Source organism: Bos indicus x Bos taurus, chromosome 20, assembly GCF_003369695.1.
Source record: "Bos indicus x Bos taurus breed Angus x Brahman F1 hybrid chromosome 20, Bos_hybrid_MaternalHap_v2.0, whole genome shotgun sequence".
Lineage (NCBI taxonomy): Eukaryota > Metazoa > Chordata > Mammalia > Artiodactyla > Bovidae > Bos > Bos indicus x Bos taurus.
In genome coordinates, this window is record NC_040095.1 from 2486907 (window position 1) to 2508279 (window position 21373).

The window sequence follows — 21373 nt, forward strand, 5'->3', positions numbered from 1 at the left end:
CCCTGTTCAGTTCAGTTCAGTTCAGTTGCTCAGTTGTGTCCGACTCTTTGTGACCCCATGAATTGCAGCACGCCAGGCCTCCCTGTCCATCACCAACTCCCAGAGTTCACCCAAACTCATGTCCATCAAGTCAGTGATGCCATCCAGCCATCTCATCCTCTGTCGTCCCCTTCTCCTCCTGCCCCCAATCCCTCCCAGAATCAGAGTCTTTTCCAGTGAGTCAACTCTTCACATGAGGTGGCCAAAGTACTGGAGTTTCAGCTTTAGCATCATTCCTTCCAAAGAAATCCCAGGGCTGATCTCCTTCAGAATGGACTGGTTGGATCTCCTTGCAGTCCAAGGGACTCTCAAGAGTCTTCTCCAACACCACAGTTCAAAAGCATCAATTCTTCAGCGCTCAGCTTTCATCACAGTCCAACTCTCACACCCATACATGACCACTGGAAAACCATAGCCTTGACTAGATGGACCTTTGTTGGCAAAGTAATGTCTCTGCTTTTGAATATGCTATCTAGGTTGGTCATAACTTTCCTTCCAAGGAGTAAGCATCTTTTAATTTCATTGCTGCAGTCACCATCTGCAGTGATTTTGGAGCCTAAAAAATAAAGTCTGACACTGCTTCCACTGTTTCCCCATCTACTTCCCATGAAGTGATGGGACCAGATGCCATGATCTTAGTTTTCTGAATGTTGAACTTTAAGCCAATGTTTTTACTCTCCTCTTTCACTTTCATCAAGAGGCTTTTTAGTTCCTCTTCACTTTGTGCCATAAGGGTGGTGTCTTCTGCATATCTGAGGTTATTGATATTTCTCCCAGCAATCTTGATTCCAGCTTGTGTTTCTTCCAGCCCAGTGTTTCTCATGATGCAGTATGCATAGAAGTTAAATAAGCAGGGTGACAATATACAGCCTTGATGTACTCCTTTTCCTATTTGGAACCAGTCTGTTGTTCCATGTCCAGTTCTAACTGTTGTTTCCTGACCTGCATATAGGTTTCTCAAGAGGCAGGTCAGATGGTCTGGTATTCCCATCTCTTTCAGAATTTTCCACAGTTTATTGTGATCCACACAGTCAAGGGTTTTGGCATAGTCAATAAGGCAGAAATAGATGTTTTTCTGAAACTCTCTTGCTTTTTCAATGATCCAGTGGATGTTGGCAATTTGACCTCTGGTTCTTCTGCCTTTTCTAAAACCAGCTTGAACATCTGGAAGTTCACGGTTCATGTATTGCTGAAGCCTGGCTTGGAGGATTTTGAGCATTACTTTACTAGCATGTGAGATGAGTGCAATTGTGCGGTAGTTTGAACATTCTTTGGCATTGCCTTTCTTTGGAATTGGAATGAAAACTGACCTTTTCCAGTCCTGTGGCCACTGCTGAGTTTTCCAGATTTGCTGGTATGTTGAGTGCAGCACTTTCACAGCATCATCTTTCAGGATTTGAAATAGCTCAACTGGAATTCCATCACCTCCACTAGCTTTGTTCATAGTGATGCTTTCTAAGGCCCACTTGACTTCACATTCCAGGATGTCTGGCTCTAGGTGAGTGATCACACCATTGTGATTATCTGGGTCATGAAGATCTTTTTTGTACAGTTCTTCTGTGTATTCTTGCCACCTTTTCTTAACATCTTCTGCTTCTGTTAGGTCCATACCATTTCTGTCCTTTATCGAGCCCATCTTTGCTTGAAATGTTCCCTTGGTATCTCTAATTTTCTTGAAGAGATCTCTAGTCTTTCCCATTCTGTTGTTTTCCTCTATTTTTTTGCATTGATCGCTGAAGAAGGCTTTCTTATCTCTCCTTGCTATTCTTTGGAACTCTGCATTCAGATGCTTATATCTTTCCTTTTTTCCTTTGCTTTTTGCTTCTCTTCTTTTCACAGCTATTTGTAAGGCCTCCTCAGAAAGCCGTTTTGGTTTTTTGCATTTCTTTTCCATGGGGATGGTCTTGATCCCTGTTTCCTGTATAATGTCATGAACCTCCATCCATAGTTCATCAGGCCCTCTATCTATCAGATCTAGGCCCTTAAATCAATTTCTCACTTCCACTGTAAAATCATAAGGGATTTGATTTAGGTCATACCTGAATGGTTTAGTGGTTTTCCCTACTTTCTTCAATTTAAGTCTGAATTTGGCAATAAGGAGTTCATGATCTGAGCCACAGTCAGCTCCTGGTCTTGTTTTTGCTGACTGTATAGAGCTTCTCCTTCTTTGGCTGCAAAGAATATAATCAATCTGATTTCAGTGTTGACCATCTGGTGATGTCCATGTGTAGAGTCTTTCTCTTACCCCATGTCCAAGGTAAGAGAAATCCAAATAAAACAGGAGGTATTGAGAGAGGGCATTAGAGGGCAAATACACTGAAACCATAATCACAGAAAACTAGCCAATCTGATAACACAGACCACAGCCTTGTCTAACTCAATGAAAGTAAACCATGCCATGTGGGGCCACCCAAGACGGACAGGTCATGCTGGAGAGGTCTGACAGAATGTGGTTCACTGGAGAAGGGAATGGCAAACCACTTCAGTATTCTTGCCTTGAGAACCCCGTGAACAGTATGAAAAGACAAAATGATAGGATACTGAAAGAGGAACTCACCAGGTCAGTAGATGCCCAATATGCTACTGGAGATCAGTGGAGAAATAACTCCAGAAAGAATCAAGGAATGGAGCCAAAGCAAAATACCCAGTTGTGGATGTGACTGGTGATAGAAGAAAGGTCTGATGCTGTAAAGAGCAATACTGCATAGGAACCTGGAATGTCAGGTCCATGAATCAAGGCAAATTGGAAGTGGTCAAACAGGAGATGGCAAGAGTGAATGTCAACATTCTAGGAATCAGCGAACTAAAATGGACTGGAATGGGTGAATTTAACTCAGATGACCATTATATCTACTACTGTCAGCAGGAATCCTTTAGAAGAAATGGAGTAGCCACCATGGTCAACGAAAAAGTCTGAAATGCAGTGCTTGGATGCAATCTCAAAAATGACAGAATGATCTCTGTTCATTTCCAAGGCAAACCATTCAGTATCATGGTAATCCAAGCCTATGCCCCTACCAGTAATGCTGAAGAAGCTGAAGTTGAACAGTTCTATGAAGACCTACAAGACCTTTTAGAACTAACACCCCCAAAAAGATGTCCTTTTCATTACAGGGGACTGGAATGCAAAAATAGGAAGTCAAGAAACACCTGGAGTAACAGGCAAATTTGGCCTTGGAATATGGAATGAAGCAGGGCAAAGGCTAATAGAGTTTTGCCAAGAGAACACCTTCCCTGCTGCTACTGCTGCTAAGTCGCTTCAGTCGTGTCCGACTCTGTGCGACCCCATAGACGGCAGCCCACCAGGCTTCCCCGTCCCTGGGATTCTCCAGGAAAGAACACTGGAGTGGGTTGCCATTTCCTTCTCCAATGCATGAAAGTGGAAAGTGAAAGTGAAGTCGCTCACTCGTGTCCGACTAGCGACCCCATGGACTGCAGCCTTCCAGGCTCCTCCATCCATAGGATTTTCTAGGCAAAAGTACTGGAGTGGGGTGCCATTGGCTTCTCCGTAGATGCCGTCCCTGACCACTGTCTAAATAGTGCCTCCCATAACCCATTTCTCTCTAGTTCTGTAACCCTACTATATCATCATTCACAGGACACATCACCGCCTTTATCCTCAGTGCCTAAAAGAGTGGCTGGCATCCAGTAGGCACTCAGTAATTATTTGTTGAAGGAGTAAACAGTGCTTTGAAAAGAATACTGAATTGCCAGCGGGACTGAGCTGAGTTTAACCCTGCTGTTCAGGAATCCAGGGTGTGACCTTGGACAAGTCTGGTTCCCTCTCTGGACCCCAGGAGCCTTATCTGTGAAGTTAGAGGGCAAGCTAAAATACCTCTCTATAACTCATGCTCTGTGACTTCTACAACTTGCCACCAGCATGAATGCCACTCCCCTGCTGAGAAAAGGGAAACAAAACTGGAAGTGCTAAATGGATGGCAGCGAGTCTGAGGCAGGGGAGAAAGTGCGGAGAAGACCCTGAAGCTACTCAGTTTCTCCCCTCCTGCCACAGACTGGGCGCAAGTGCAGAGAGTGTGAGAAGCTTGAATAGAAGACTGTAGCCCCTCATTCGGTGAGACAGAGGAGCAGCCACAAAGACACAGGAGTGGGCCCAGGGGAGACCCAGAGGGTGGCCCCTTATGCCAGGAATTATCTGTCAATCAGATGAAGAGATTAGCCTTTGCTCTTCTACTCACCATCTTGGTGACCTCAGGGATGTCTTATAGGATCTCTGATTCCATTTCTCTTAAGAAAAAGATAATATTAATATTTTCTCTTGCCTCTCTGAACCACAGATTTTTCCTCTGTAAAATGGGAATAATATAACAACATATCTCACAGGAGCTAAGTGATTTGAAGAGTGTTCTGTAGAAGAGATGGCATCCCACTCCAGTACTCTTGCCTGGAAAATCCCATGGACAGAGGAGCCTGGTAGGCTGCAGTCCATGAGGTTGCTAAGAGTCGGACATGACTGAGCGACTTCACTTTCACTTTTCACTTTCATGCATTGGAGAAGGAAATGGCAACCCATTCCAGTGTTCTTGCCTGGAGAATCCCAGAGACAGAGGAGACTGGTAGGAGGCCATCTATGGGGTCTCACAGAGTCAGACATGACTGAAGCGACTTAGCAGCAGCAGCAGCAGCTGTAGAATAGAAGCCTGAAAAGTACTGAAATAGAACCTGTAAGTCAACTCCATCCTTTTTTAAAAATATTTATTTATTTATTTTTGTATTAACAACATGCTGTGTGGCATGCAAGATGGTTCCCCAACAAGGAATTGAACCCCAGCCTCTGCAGTGAAAGTGTCAAATCCTAACCACTAGGCCATCAGAGAACTCCCTCAACCCCATTCTTGACACATGTGATGTTAGCAGCACAGAAGCATCGTGTAGTACACAGCCCAAATCTGTACGAAGACACAGATTCTCTAATCACACGGCACTCATTTTTTTCCCATGTTGCTTAGAACCCCCCAAAATGAAACTCAGTCACTTGCAGAATATCACAAAACACACAAAAGTCACTTGGAAAAACATGGCATGTGGCAGGAGACTGGCTGTTACACAGGCTCACAGACACAGGCCGGTGATATAAGTGAGTGATGCTGGACAAGTCCTCCTGACCTTAGTGCTGGAGAGGTAATAGGGAGCAGTGGCATCTGCCGTTCACTAGAGTGCACTCGCTCTGGAGCAAGCAGCTTCTCTGCTCCAGCCAATTGTGCTGTGTGTTTCCACATAAAATATGAAACCAAATCCATATTTTATGTGAAAACAATGTTGGCAAAGTTCACATCTGAAAGAAGTGAGATAACAACTATGCCCTGTGGACTGCCAGATTGTGGTTTCTGAACAAAACTGTTAAATGATGGAATTAGTCACCAAATTAGCCAACTGCTTTCCAGATAGTCTCTTGGCTGCTGTCTTGGGACTTCTGATGTAATTCCCATTCAGCTCCTAATAGTTCTACACACTTTTAGCAAATAATGAACACTTACTAGAGGTTTCCTAGGTGGTGTTAGTGGTAAAGAGCCCTCCTACGAATACAGAAGACGTAAGAGACATGGGTTTGATCCCTGGGTTGGGAAGATCCCCTGGAGAAGAACACAGCAACCCACTCCAGTATTCTTGCCTGGAGAATCCCATAGACAGAGGAGCCTGGAGGACTACAGTCCATGTGGGCGCAAAGAATCGAACACCACTGAAGCAACTTAGCATGCGTGCGTACACTCATGAACACTTATTATGCACCTACTATGTGCAAAGTAGATACTAGACATCATGGAGGGAGTGGGGTAGGAAAAAAAAGACAAGACACAGTCTCCCTTCCCCACTCCATCTCACACCACAATGAAACACCCAAAGGTAGATTCTGATACCCACTGGGTGACTGTTAACAGGTAATAAGTGCTTTTGGAGTTTGGACAGAGAGAGCTTTCCACGTGGTGGCCTTTGAGAGCTGCTAGGAGGAGGTAGCAAGAGGAGATGGCTCTTAGGTTTCAAAGGTGGCTGGGATTGGAGTCAGCTGATCACCTGCTTCGGCAGAGATAAAGGTCCACATATCAGTAGACTCTGCAGCTATTGCAAAAGACCCATGTCATGTAGTTGTGGGGAAATTGTTCTGGAAAGGTAAACTGGGCCTTTAGGATAGATCCTTCAAGGCCAGCTGGCGAGTCTGGGCTTTGTCCTGAAGACTTAGCAAGGGGGTGCTGGATTGTAGTGGGGCGAATCTGATGGAGAGGGACCCCCTTATCTGATTTTCATCTCCAGGAAAAGAAGTCAGGGCACAAGCTCCTGGAGGCCCCTCCAGGTCTGACTGTTCACCTCTTGTGTCTTATTGCAGTCCATACAGAATAGACAAATGGGACAGAGCTGCCCCAGTCTCATGCAGGCTGTGCTTCCGAGGGAGGGGTCCCTTCGTGGTAATGATCTGGAATCTGAAACATTTCAGAGAGGCAGCAGGGCTTTTTAACATGCAGTCTTTCCCTTTTTTAATGATGATTTCATTTTACATTTTTATTGGTCCTGCACTGATTGTTCTCAGGCTCTCTGACGGGATGTGAGATGCACTGACATTTACAGAAATCAATACATTAATAAATCACGAAGTTCATAATGTCTGATTTGCTTCTAAATGAGACAGAACTATTATCACCATAAAGTTGCACATAAAATAGGTCCAATTGTGATGTATTATATAGTCTAATCAAAGGCGTTTGAGTGAATAACCTTTCCCCCAAAGAAGAAAACAATCAAAGCTGAATAACTTCATTAATAATTCAAGGTGTGTCTGCCAAGGCTTCATTTATTAAGTGCACAGTTAAGAGGCTTCTTAGCTGAGGCCTGGAGAGGACACCTTGCCGCCTTCTCCCTGCCTCTGGGCAGGCAGGCAGACAACCTGGCTGCAGTCCTTGTGTTCAGCAGCTTGTGTTCCAGGAGAGGGTAGCATCCAATTCTCTCCTCCAGCCGAGAACTGGACCACTGCAATGCACCCTGTGACTATCTGGATTATTAAGGGCAGAGGACATGGAGCCGTGTAATAACTCTAGGGGAGGAGAGGCAGGGAATTTTTCAGTGACCACCAGTCATTATGTCTGTTTGCTCACATTTCTGGCGTCCACACCCATAGAAACCCTGCCCTGTTCCGTGGCAGTCTGCGGACTGAGGTGCTTAGCAGCTCTTTCGGTGTCTTGTGTTTGGTTATGTCCGTTGCAGTTAATATAGAATGTTAACATTCACTTTATCTAGTTAATATCCAACTTGAACTGGCAACCGGGTGACTCTCTGACCGGGTAAATCACAGAACAAGAAATCTCCCTGTATTGTGAAAAGAAGCACACGTAATTAACTAGATCCATCAGAGACGATGTAATCTTGACCTAGAAAGTCTAACAGATATGATTTTGGGTTCTGCGCTTGAGAATGACCCTTAAGATCACAATCTTAATATACTAGAAGGTGGGAATAACATATTTGTGCACCTACTGTATGCAGAGAGAGCATTATATATCTTATCTCTTTAGATTCACAGCTACAAGATGGGTATCCAATTAGTCTAATGACCACATACCTCCTAGGGATAGTGAAATTATTAGATCAATTCTAAAACGATTACCATACTCTCTAAGCTCACTGAGAGAGGCACTTAATATGAGGACACATTAAAACTGAATCCAGAAAAAGCTCACTTGGCCAGTCTCCATTATTTCCCTGCTTGTGATTGTTCTGTATGGTATACAAGAGTTTATTTTCCCACTAACAAAGAAAGGGTTATATGTATACTTATATAGCTGATTCACTTTGTTTGTATAGCAGAAACTAACACAACATTGTAAAGCAATTATACTCCAATTAAAAAAAAGAAAGGGTTTATTTAGTTGGGTTACAAGGACTACACTGACCATGAAACTGAGTATTTCACCAGTATTAAATTGATTTTCAGGTCTTTAGTACACTGATTTTGAATAGTTAAGCATATGCTAAATATGCAGTAATAAAGTGATGGAGTCAGGTCATACTGTCAGATCATGGGCTTTGCTTCCCAAATCCATATTCAGTGAGTTCATGTTAATAACCTGAACTAGGCTATGAAGTGGGTATGTACACCAAGAAATTGGAAAATGGTATCAAGCAGGCTTCTCGCCACCCCCTCAAGTTCCCTGCTTGGAAACCATCACTCAGCAAGTTGACATGTTATCTGGATGGCAGTGAACTGCTCCTCAAAAAGCAGACTGAAAGACAGGCTATTGACTCCTTAGCCTGGCCTCAGTCCAATGAGTTTCCATGGATGAGAAAACTCTTTGCCAACCTGAGATAAGTCTTGCTCAGGTGGCAATTTTACTTTTCCTTTGAGTCATTCCTTCAGCTTCTCTCTGTACCTTCATTTGTCCATCTTAATACTAAGAGCATCTTTTCTCCCTAGACTATTTTTCTCTCATTTGCAATAAATCATTTTAGCCTCTCAGCCAAGTAACAAAATCCCACCCATGTAATCCTCTGATTTCCTGCAGAAATATCCTAGACCCATTCATCCTGGGTAGTATACCCTCTTTCCCCAAAGCAGGGCAGCCACTGCTCATTACCTGGCTGTCTCCAAGTGCTGGAGCTTCAGGGCAAGGTCCTGCTGAGACTAAAGGAGAAACAGTGGGAGGTTTCCCCATCACTTCCTGACTACTAACTGGTGGCAGAATATAACTAATTCTCCCCTAGAGCTGTAGGAACTGTGGGAGTTACCTAAGTAAATCATCCAAAGTTTCATCCTGGGACACTTTTTCTAGACAAACAAGTCCACTTAAAACATTATCTAGAGATTTTCGCCTGTGGCTGAGACACTGCAGTGAAGCTGACATATATTTCTGCTCTGCAACCTGGGGGGCGGGGTGGCGGCGGGGGGCTAGCTGGACAGAAGCGTTGGCTTTGGAGAGGAGAGGACTCAAGAGCCCCTAATGTCAGTGGCCTTGCTCCTTGTCCTGAAACACCAGTTAGGGCTCCTTCTTGCTGTCAACCCTGGTGTCTACGTGACGCACTCCTTTCCCAGGAGTGTCTTTGTTTTTTCAGTCTTGGTGGAAAATGTGTGAATGTTGCACCACCACACAGACAAAAGAGTTGTGACTTATATCACAATCGATGTAGTGACTTCGTGGAGTTTAAATAATTGCATTACCTTCCTGAAAATTCATTTCTACCACCAACACCATCTTCAAGAAGTTGCAGTATACAGCTGACATGCCCCTTCCGTACATCCCACTGAAAGTCACCCTCAAAAATATCCCCATTTGAGGAGAAAGGTCAGAGAATTCAGGTACACTATATATTTTTTTGAGGCATTTCATCCAGAAAACCCCCATCCAGTGAAAGTAGCAGTACTCAAATACTCAAATATTTTTTTGGTAGGACTTTCCTTTGCCAGAACATTTTTAGGACTGAGGTATAAATGAATGAGATATGTATAGATTGAATTTTGCTTAAAAGGGGCAAGAGGATTTCAAGATTAAGAGAACAGATGCTTGGAGCAAAACATGATTTGAGTTTTATTGAACCAAGAAGACTGAAAAAAATGTCTAGAACACTCAGAAAATCTTTATCAAGTCTCAACTCAGCACTCCGGGGACTCATCCTTACGTTTATAAAATTCAGAGCTGATGAGTTGTGTGCCGTGAGTGTCTGCTTGAGCTTATGACTCACCTCTAAGTCTTGGCTGTAGGGATTTCAGCCTCCAGGATTACACTTAAGGGTCTAATAGAACTTGTTTCCCCCTTGGCTACACAGAGGCACCAACGAGGATCTTCATCCCTGATTACATTGGGGTAATCTGTCAATCGAAAGATGTTATTAAACTTATCCAGAAAAGACCAACAAGCCATGTTTAGGGGAGAGAAAAAATTACATTTTCAGATGCCAGCATGCCATCACAAATAGTCTCTAAAGTAACCAACATAGCTTAGGCAACATTAAAATTGAATCATTGGAAACACTAAAAATATGATAACAAGAGATAGCACATCATTCAGTTTTATGCACCCTGTCACATAAATTATGTGCAGCTCGAGTAGGTTATGCTCTTTTAAATTTCCCTCTGGGCACAGTTTTAATGGCAGCCCACAAGTTTTGATATGTCATGTTTTCATTATCACTTAGTTCAAAATACTTTCTAATTTCCATGACGTCTCTTCTTTTGATACATGGGACACTTAGGAATTAGAACCATGTTGCTTGATGTCCAAACATTTGGAGATTTCTTGGTTTTCTTTTTGCTCTTGATTTCTTGATTTCACTTTGGACAGAAAACATTCTGAAAATTTCAATTCTTTGAATTCTTGGAGATTGGCTCTAAGAGCCAGGAAGTAGTCCGTTTTGGTAAGTGTTCTATATGCACTTGGAAAGGGTGTGTAATAGTCTATGATTGTTGGGTAAAGAGACCTACATACGTCAATGAGACCAAGTCTGCTAATTACATTGCTCGTATCTTCTATGCCTTTTTGGTCTTTTGTTTTATCAATTACACACTGCGTGTGCATGCGTGCTAAGTCGTGTCAGTCACGTCCGACTCTTTGCGACCCTATGAACTATAGCCCGCCAGGCTCCTCTGTCCATGGGATTCTCCAGGCAAGGATACTGGAGTAGGTTGCTGTGCCCTCCTCCAGGCGATCTTTCCAGGGTGTTTTTAAATCTCCAGTTCTGATTGTGAGTTTGCTATTTCTCCTTCTAGGTCCATCAGCCTTTGATTTATATGTATTTTGAAGCTATATTATTATTGCATACTAATTTAGGATTGCTATGTCTTCCCAGTGAATGGCCTCTTTCATTTTGAAAACTCTTTGTCTCCAGCAAAGCCTCTTGCCTTAAAGCTTAGTTTATCTGATGTTAAAATAGCCGGGCCAGAATTTCTCAATTACTGTTTGCATGCTGTGTTCTTTTACATACTTTTACTTTTGCCTTTGTTGTCCTTATGCTTGTAAGCAGCGTTTAGTTAGGGTTTGGCTATAACTTGAAGGTTGCTGTCTTATATTGAAGAGTTTTTATTTGTCTTTGTATTATATTTCAGCAGTTTTACTGTGATGCTTCTAGATGTGGTTTTCTTTGTGTTTATCTGCTTGAGGTTTGTAGTACTTCTTGAATCTGTAGCTTGATTTATTACATCCATTTTTCAAATTTTCATTTACTTATCTTTCAAATATTGCCTCAGAATCATTCTTTAGCTCCTTTTTTTTCCAGGACTCCAATTATAAATGTTAGAATTTTTCATCATGTTTTGTGCTTTTATCTCTAGTCTCCATTTTTTCTCTCTGTGCATCAGTGAGTATATTTTTCTCTTGACCTATCTAACAAATCATTAATTTTCTCTTCATCTGTGCATGACCTACTGTTAAATCAATCTGTTTAGTTATATATTTTAAGTAATATACTTTATAATTCCAGAATTTTAAACTTACTTTCTTGTGTGTATTATGGTTTTCTGATGGCATTCTCCATCTTTTATCTATTTTCTGGAGCATATTTCATTGTTTTAAAGCCCATGTTTGAGAGGTTCAATATCTAGGTCTCATAAATCTCTATTACCATGTTATTTCTTTTACTTTTGGTCCTGTCTCTTAATACAACTGGCATTTTTAATGAAAGGTGGGCATTAGAATTAAAAATTTGTAAACTACCTAGCTGAACTTCCACTTCTAGAAAGTATTAGAAGAGGGGCAGTAAACTTAACCCAAACATGGGCTGAGTTGTGTTGAGGCTGGATTTCAGTCTTTGTAAGGCCGGACCTATTCCTAACTTGGTTTTGCTCCTAAAATGTAATCCTTTAGGGGTCAAGCTGAAAGCCTGGGTATTTACCAGGATCCCTCTTCCTAGGAAAACCCAGAACTCTAACAGTTATCTCTTAATACCATGAGCCTGCCAAAAGCTTTGTTTGGCTCTACAAAATTTTGTGGTAGTATGTCTTGACCTCTCAGTTTCTCTTGACTGCTGTCACTTAGGAATTATCAAAAGCCTTGAGGGAATAAGCAACTCGCGTTACCAGGCTCATGTCTCTGTGGTCCCTCCAGTCTGGGGCCTCACGTCCTCAATGTCTTTGTGGCACTGATTCAGTTTTTGTGTTCCCAGATTGCTGAAAGTCCCGCTCACATGCTCTGCTTCAGTTCAGTCGCTCAGTCGCTCTTGCCTCCCTTGTCAAAGATAAGGTGTCCATAGGTGCATGGATTTATCTCTGGGCTTTCTATTTTGTTCCATTGATCTATATTTCTGTCTTTGTGCCAGTACCATACTGTCTTGATCACTATAGCTTTGTAGTATAGTCTGAAGTCCGGAGAAGGCAATGGCACCCCACTCCAGTACTCTTGCCTGGAAAATCCCACGGACGGAGGAGCCTGGTAGGCTGCAGTCCATGGGGTCGCTAAGAGTCGGACATGACTGAGTGACTTCCCTTTCACTTTTCACTTTCATGCATTGGAGAAGGAAATGGCAACCCACTCCAGTGTTCTTGCCTGGAGAATCCCAGGGACAGGGGAGCCTGGTGGGCTGCCATCTACGGGGTCGCACAGAGTCGGACACGACTGAAGCGACTTAGCAGTAGCAGCAGCAGCATAGTCTGAAGTCAGGCAGGTTGATTCCTCCAGTTCCATTCTTCTTTCTCAAGATTGCTTTGGCTTTTCAAAGTTCTTTGTATTTCCATACAAATTGTGAAATTATTTGTTCTAGTTCTGTGAAAAGTACCATTGGTAGCTTGATAGGGATTGGATTGAATCTATAGATTGCCTTGGGTAGTATACTCATTTTCACTATATTGATTCTTCCGATCCATGAACATGGAATATTCTCCATCTATTTGTGTCATCTTTGATTTCTTTCATCAGTGTTTTTATAGTTTTCTATATATAGGTCTTTTGTTTCTTTAGGTAGACTTATTCCTAAATATTTTATTCTTTTCATTGCAATGGTGAATGGAATTGTTTCCTTAATTTCTCTTTCTGTTTTCTCATTGTTAGTGTATAGGAATGCAAGGGATTTCTGTGTGTTGATTTTATATCCTGCAACTTTACTATATTCATTGATTAGCTCTAGTAATTTTCTGGTGAAGTCTTTAGGGTTTCCTATGTAGAGGATCATGTCATCTGCAAACAGTGAGAGTTTTACTTCTTCTTTTCCAATGTGGAAAAGAAGAATCCTTTTTCTTCTCTGATTGCTGTGGCTAAAACTTTCAAAACTATGTTAAATAGTAGTGGTGAGAGTGGGTACCTTTGTCTTGTTCCTGACTTTAGGGGAAATGCTTTCAATTTTTCACCATTGAGGATAATGTTTGCTGTGGGTTTGTCATATATAGCTTTTATTATGTTGAGGTATGTTTCTTCTATGCCTGCTTTCTGGAGGGTTTTTATCATAAATGGATATTGAATTTTGTCAAAGGCTTTCTCTGCATCTATTGAGATAATCATATGGTTTTTATCTTTCAATTTGTTAATGTGGTGTATCACATTGATTGATTTGCAAATATTGAAGAATCCTTGCATCACTGGGATAAAGCCCACTTGGTCATGATATATGATCTTTTTGATATGTATCGTGGTAGCTCTCCAAACAGTTGTGATTTTTTTAAATCCCCCTTTTCTTGTTTTTCTCAGTGAGAAGTCAGCTCTGCTTCAAGAGAGCTTGCAATTCTAGGGCCCTTTCAGCTTCTGTGCCTTTTCACATGCTGTTCCATTGTCCTTCTTCCTTCAAGACTCAATAAGTGATCACTTTCCCTTGAAATCTTCCCTGTGACTTCTTCTGTTCCCCTGCCATCCAAATGGCATTACCATCCTCCTAGTGCCGATGCAGGAGACATAAGAGACATGATTTTGATCCCTGGATCGAGATGATCCCCTGGAGAAGGAAATGGAAATCCATTTCTGTATTCTTGACTGGGAAATCCTATGGACAGAGAAGCCTGGTAGGCTACAGTCCATGGGATCACAAAGAAAGAGTTGGACACAACTGAGTGACTGAGTGCACACACACACACACACACACAGAGCTTGGAATGATTTGCCAATGAAGAATTCCCTTCCAGAAATCCACAATATTCTACCAACAGTAATATTATACTTGTCCAATGGTGTATGTATATATATATATATATATATATATATAAATGTTAAATGCATCAATAACAGCTAAGAATCAGGACACAAATCATCTTTCGATTGTAGCATCTCTTGAAAAACCTGAAGATGTGGATTCACCAGGCTTAAATTCTACATGACAACAACTGGCTGCATAACAGCTATTTCCCTTTCATGGGGCAATGGCTCTCCAGTTCTCAGTCCCCAGCACTCTCCATGGTTGTACTTACATTACCAAACTCATCTGAATTACAACATCACTGACTCAATGGACATGAATTTGAGCAAACTCTGAGAGATAGTGGAGGACAGAGGAGGTTGGCATGCTACAGTCACAAAGAGTTGGACATAACTTAGCGACTGAGCAACAACAACGATTGGCATTTGAGTTGGTAATCCTTGGTCTATGAGTGTGCCCTACCCATCAGTCTAACTCCTTATGAATAGACATGGTATCTTTTCATCTCTCTCCCAATACCTGTCACATTCCTGGAATGCCAGAGAAGTCAGACCATATTTGTAGACATATCTCTACAAGAATGCTATACTTTTAGAACTGTAAAATTATTCTGTAGAATATTATAATGGTGGATACATGGCATTATACATTTATCAAAACCTACAAGACTGTACAACACAGAGTGAACTCTAATGTCAACTACGGGTTTTAGTTTAAAATAATATATCAATCCTGGTTTGTCCATTGCAACAAATATACCATACCAAGTCAAGATGTTAAAATAGGTGACATTGTGAAGGTGGAATGCATAGGAACTCTATTTTCTGTGCAATTTTTCCATAACCTTAACTGTTCTAAAAGTAGCCTCTGTTAGAAAAATAAATACAAATGCTACCTATGAGAGTGACACATCCAGTACGATAAGTTTCTCCCACAGGATTCAGGTCAGGCAACAAGAGCAGAAATAGGACACCCACCTGTCCCACGACTTTCAGGGGCAGCAGGGAAAGAAGCCTTTCCTGTCTTGGGTTGTGGGTAAGGAATGACTCAGACACACAAGGTGGTGGCTGGTCTGCTTTATGCACTCTTGATCAGGGATACAGAGAAAGCTAGGATGATCCCAAAATAGCCCCAAAAAGGCCAACAGAAGAACAGCAACTAGAACCTGTTTCCCACTCTTTGGGACCTAGTTCCACCCATCTCCACCATGAAATGGAGGATTTTCCAGGTCTGATGTTTTGTCTCATGTTTTATATTCAGTGTAATAGGGGATTTTGCCTGCAACCAATCTGTCCAGTCATCCCAAAGTGCTAAGTCTTCAGTAACCCTCTATCCTTTTCTGAATCTGTGTTTCTTATCGCGACTGAGAGGGGAAGAGAGAAGCAAAGACTCATAGACTGTAAGCTCCACCAGAGCAGGGAACAGAGTTGTTCATTCACCGATGTACACATAGTAGATACTTCACTGATAGTTATTGAGTGAGTGAATAAAGAATACTTCAAGAATGCAGCTTCAAATCACAAAATGGCAGATTGCAGCAATGGGGCCTCTATTGTGGAGGGTTATCTTATAGGGCATTCTTCAATCAAACATGCAGGTACTTCCAAGACCCATCCACATCCGTGTATCCTCTGCCCCTCGCCCCCCACCTTTCTTCGGGCTGCATGGCTGCATGGCTGCGGGCATGCTCAATGAGCCCCCTGCTGGAAGCAGTGGGCACTGCAAGGTAACCCATTGCTCTTGGCTGTTCTGGCCGTGGGAGGTCAGTTCCAGCTCTGCTAGCAAGAGACCTCTTCACATATGTTGCGCTGGATGGTGACCTGGATACCCGCAGAGCAGGCTTTCCATGGAAAATCAAAGTGTGTTTTGCTTGTTTGATGACCGGTTTTGGTAAAATGTTTTCTTACTTTTTCCTAGACATCGCCTGGTGGTATTACCAGTATCAGAGAGGTAAAAAAGTTTAACTTGACTGCTTTGGTTACATTACTTTCAGTGGGAGCGCTTCTTAACCAAGGATGTATTTTGTCATTAGTCTTCTCACACAGACCAAATTTCTGTGTCCTGTCAGCAAACTTCTTTTAAATAGAAACAGTTGAAAACATTCTTGTAGAGACAAGTTACAGGAAAATTTTTGCTTCCCCTAAAGAAACTGATATGTTTTCCTCTCACAGACTGTAAGATACATGTAAAAGCTCAGAGCCAATCTGTGGCTCAAGTGTAGTAACTGCTTGGAACAAATGACCTGAATTTCTGTGTTCTCTTTTTCCCTGTGATCTCAACTTCCTAATCTAATTAATATTTTCCAAGGCAGTGTTTCTTATTACTTTATCTCTTTTTATTTTATTATATGTGTTTCATGTAATCAACTTCAAATCCTTTGCGAAACAAAGCAAAACGTGTTTGAATAAACAAATAGTGAGGAAGAGAGAAGGTGGTCATCTGGGTGTTACGAGATAGGTGAAAGGTAGGTGGTGGCAGGGTAAGTGGGTAGAGATCAGGAACCAAAACCTCAGATGCCTGCAGGACCAGGCAGAGAGGAGAAATGAAGTCACGCAGAGGAAGACAGAGGGCACACTAGAGGTTTTCATGGCTCGAGGGGCCGGCCCCTGCTCAGCTCTGATAAACTGCTGCCAACGTGGTCAGGGAATCTCAGTTTCCAAGAGAAACTAGAAATCCAAACTTGTGCTTGAATCTCTCATCTTTAAATATTGGAAATTCCCAACAAAATACATTTTATAGGCCAAACAAGACCTGTCTTTGAACTCTGTTCAAGCTAAGGACCAACTCATTTTGCAACCTCAAAGCTAGATGGTTGGTACAAAATCCAATCCAGAAAATATTTTCCAGTCCAAGGAGAAGGAGATGGAAATGGCCATGGTCTTTCATCCTGTCGTGGAGGAGATCACAGACTGCTCATAGTGGAAGTGCCTCACTCTTACACGGGCAGAGAGCTTGCCAAAAGCAGAACTTCTGTGAGGCTGGTTTCAAACCAAATTGCAGCTTGTGCTGGAGGGAAGCAGAAGCCATTGGAGAGGCACATGGAAGCCAGATCTGCCTGGACTGGCCAGATTTGAGGTCCAGTTCTGTCTCCAACTGACTGTGTGAACCAGGACTCAGGCAAAGGCAGAGGCGACAGAGTGTAGAGAACTTCTCCTGCACTAGAAGTCCTCAACGTGGGCTCCAAGTGTTTGAAAGAGACGGGAGCTCAGGGAATGTGAGTTAGGTGCATTTGCTTTTTCTGAGAGGGCCTATAGCTTTCATCCAAACTCAGAAGAGCCTGTGGCCCCGAAACATTAAAGCCCACATAATCTGATTCATCTTCTCCAAACTTGCCTTCAGTCTGAGAACTACCTGTATAGCATCTACACTCATTAGATGTTATTCTGGTACTCTATCTTGCTTTAACCACCCCCAGCATTGGATTGTTCATCACTTTTTAAGGTTCTTATAGTTAGAAAAACTCTTGATCTTTTAGGACACTCATCTTCCTAATATTCTGATGGAGAGGGTAATGTTCCCCACTCCCCACCACACACAGGTTGTAACGGGACAGTGGGCATGAAAACATTTTACAGGACAAAGGCAATTTACGAACAAAAGATATTCTGATTTATTCTTGCTTTGTGGTTATCCCCATTGTATTCGCTCTCTGGGTTAATTTTTATCTTTTTGATTCAAATTCAACCTGACTTTGTAACTGGCTTATCATTATTTTTAATAACAAAAATAGGAATAACAAGTAGCACTTGGCCTCAGAAACTTTTAACCTCAGAAGAAACTATCAAGGAGGCTCCCATCTTTTCATTCTGTTTCCTTTTCCTCCAACCAGGGTGCTGGACCATCCTTCTTCCTTTAGTGGGACCACTTGGACAGCACTCAGAGGCTCCCCAGGGAAAACAGGAATGTGAAAACCTCCACAGCTCCTTCCAAGGTTGCTTTGGAATATAGCTACAGTGGCCAGAACCATGAACCTTACAAAGAAAAAGAAGGGGCAGCTGGTGTGAAGGAAAGAATGCTTAGTTATGGGCGCCCCCATAAAGATTGCTCTAGGTTTAAACAAATTAGTGTTGTCCGTTCCCAAATCATGACCATGAGGGTCATAATCAGTACATTTTTATAAAGGAATAGATTAAAATTGAAAACAGAGGACAGTTCCCATTAGTGAGAAAAAGTATTATTTCATGAAACCTTTGGTTCAAAACATTTTACAAAATTGTTCCTTTATGTATATGGATTGTGATGTAAATTGTAATTCTTACAATGAAAAAAAATTAAGAACCACTGGTTTAAGCCCCTAACACTCACCACGCCAGTGATTTCCCAGCGCTAGCATCTTGAATCCCAGATATGCAAATTTTCTTCAGTAACTGATGTGATCACAGTCTGACAATTAGAGGGTGATGAAAAAGCCAAACAAAAGCTTGGCAGTCAATGTCCAAATTTTCAGATATTATAGAATCTCTTTGATATGGAAAATTGACCCTGCTGGTCAGCCAGCAAACAAACCAGTTCTGTCTTAATGAAGTGAGTTTAATATTTGATATATCTATAATTACTTAGTGCATTTTTAATGAGAGAGATGGTAAGCAAGTGCAGTTTCTGAGTCAGAGTCTCTCAAACTTCTGCAAAGGAATTTCCCTGAGCTTGTGAAGAATCTGATAATAGTCAATACTGAAAAGAGAAATCTTTTAAGCTTCTGGATAAGACAGACTTGAAAAGGTATACTAGATGCCTTCAAAAATACATGAGTTCTTCCAAAAATACTTTCATGTCTTCCTTGTTTACCTTTTAATATAACTTTCACCTCTTTTCACTGTTAAATTTCTGTGCATTTTTAAAATAAAGTTGCTACTAAACCTAATGTTAGAGGATTTAAACCAACAACTTGTTTTCTATTTTTAAATGAGTTAAAAATATATGGGAGAATTCTGAATTATACTTATGTGGGATTATTTGTTTGAGAATGCTACAGTGTTTCATAATTGCTACTTAACTTGTTAGCTGGTAACATAACAATAATTAATGGCTCTATTCAAATTATAAGGAAATTGGCCACTGGCAGCTATTTTGTGCAAGCAAAGTGTCATTTACATTGAGTAATATGCTCTGATCCCTGTGGGATAAGATGACACGTGTTCCCTAGCACATAAAAAAGATAACAATTGGAAATCGTCACCGAGTTCTTCTGCCTCTCTCTTGGAACTCTACCCCAATGTCAGTTACCTCAGAGAAGAGGTACAAGATATAAACTGACTTTGATGGGTTCCTTTTTCACTGGGGTCATTGTCTCAAAAGGAGAAGTGACAATTGCGGAAAGAATCTGATGCAAAGAGACGGACACTAGCTAGGGAAATGCGTGTACCCGTCCTATCCTCAGACGGAAACTCAGCCCATCCTCACTCTCCATCATGGGATATGACGGTGCGTGTACATTTCCAGAAGCCTGCCCATCTCATCACTACTCTTGCCAGTTCAGATTTACAGTTACTCAATACATGGATTTGGTGATGCCTGCCTGACAACAACAGGCCAGGAAGGTTAGATGGTAATTGATTCTTGACTGAAGTAAATTTGTAGAAAGCATTCTGGTAGGTCCCAAAGGAAAACACTTCTATGGTGGTTAAGTGAAGTGAAATGAAAGTTGCTCAATTGTGTCCGACTCTTTGCGACCCTATGGACTATGGAATTCTCCAGGCCAGAATACTGGAGCGGGTAGCCTTCCCTTCTCCAGGGGATCTTCTCAATCCAGGGATTGAACCCAGGTCTCCCACACCGCAGGTGGATTCTTTACCAGCTGAGCCACCAGGGAAGCCCAGTGGTGATGGTAAAACGTTCAAAGTTCCGCTTATTTGGATTTTGTGATCCTTCAATAGGAGATGGACAGAGCAATAGGATGCTTTAAATGACTAAAGCTTCCTAAATAATAGTGCAAAACTATTGCACCGTAGTACATGTAAACAGTTGTTTGTAGAGCCCTTCAAATGCTTCCAAAGTTTTCATTTATGTAAAGTAGCTCCCATTTAAGTTACTTTCCTATTATTTAAGGATGTCTGTTAGATATTACAATACTGGAAAGTGGTTTCATATTTTTAAATTAATATTTAACATGCTATAATTTGTACTTTTTGCCAAATCAAGCTAGCCTACCTCTAGTTTCCCAGATGGTAAGAATTTACTCTATGGTTTTTTAGTAGGTTTGTCTCCCTTTGCTGTTCGGAGGATGTTAATCCATCTGCTCACTTACCTGTGTCTCTGGAATATTCAGATGAGCAGTGGAATATTCAGTGGGCAGCAAATTGAATATACAAAACAGATATTTTGAAAGACAAGGAAATGTTTTTGTATGGACTTATTTTTAGCACTTGGAACGCATGTTCCTGGGCTGAAGTTCCCTCCATAGGTGGTGTCTAACACACCTGGAGTGGTGGACTGATGGTGAGATAGAAAGCAACTGAATAGAGAGGTGGGGCTCAAGGCAAGAAGGTCATCTGCAATGTGACCCCCCAGCCCATGACCCTATGTCCTGGTCACCACACCCCCCTTCTGACAACCCAGGCTACAGTCTGACAAGTGACCACCAAGGTGAGCCACCCCAATGCCATGTCTTCTGGTTCCAGATAAGATTGAAGACGAGCTGGAGATGACCATGGTTTGCCATCGGCCTGAGGGGCTGGAGCAGCTGGAGGCACAAACCAACTTCACCAAGAGGGAGCTGCAAGTCCTTTATCGAGGTTTCAAAAATGTAAGACCTACATGGCTTCTGAAGGCCCAGGCAGCATTTCCCACCTGGGACTCTGCTCTCCCAAATGCCAAAGGGACCCCTCCAAGAGATTTTTGCATATATGTAAGGAAGGCCGTTCTATAAAGGAGTCAGGAGAGCACGGTCGCTCACCAGCTAGAGAGAAAGGTGCCAAACAAGAAAGAGGCAGTCTCGGTGGATGGGAAGCCAGCCGGTGGCCCTGACCTGGCAGGGTGGCACGGCTTTGGCCTAGATACTCGCCTCAGGATAGCCCATCACACCATCAGTGTCATTAGTGTCCCGGAAATGTGGGGATTTAGGTCTGCTGCTAACCCAGCTCACAGACTGAAGTAGCAGGCTGAAAGCCAACATGTTATCTCATGATTTCATGTATTTAACTTCCTGAGAGCCTGGCTGGGAAGGTACTGGTAGCCCTATTTTACATTCTCGTGGTAAGGACATTGAGAATCAGGGCTGACTCACTCAAAGTCACAAAGCATAGAAGGGGCTGAGCCAGGATCCAAACCCAGGTCTTTCTGTTAAAAA

At 42.1% G+C, this 21373-nt stretch overlaps 1 protein-coding gene across 4 annotated transcripts in view; it reads left to right on the forward strand.

Annotated features, from left to right (window-relative positions):
* KCNIP1 (potassium voltage-gated channel interacting protein 1) overlaps positions 1-21373 on the forward strand; it is a 407173-nt gene that overhangs the window by 369439 nt on the left and 16361 nt on the right. For 3 of the 4 annotated variants that reach the window (XM_027520005.1, XM_027520007.1, XM_027520008.1), the window contains exon 2: positions 20706-20830. In XM_027520005.1, the coding sequence (XP_027375806.1) occupies positions 20706-20830 (125 nt within the window). Of the gene's footprint in view, positions 1-16005; positions 16039-20705; positions 20831-21373 lie in introns of all 4 variants that reach the window. The other variant, XM_027520006.1, reaches the window with a different exon arrangement.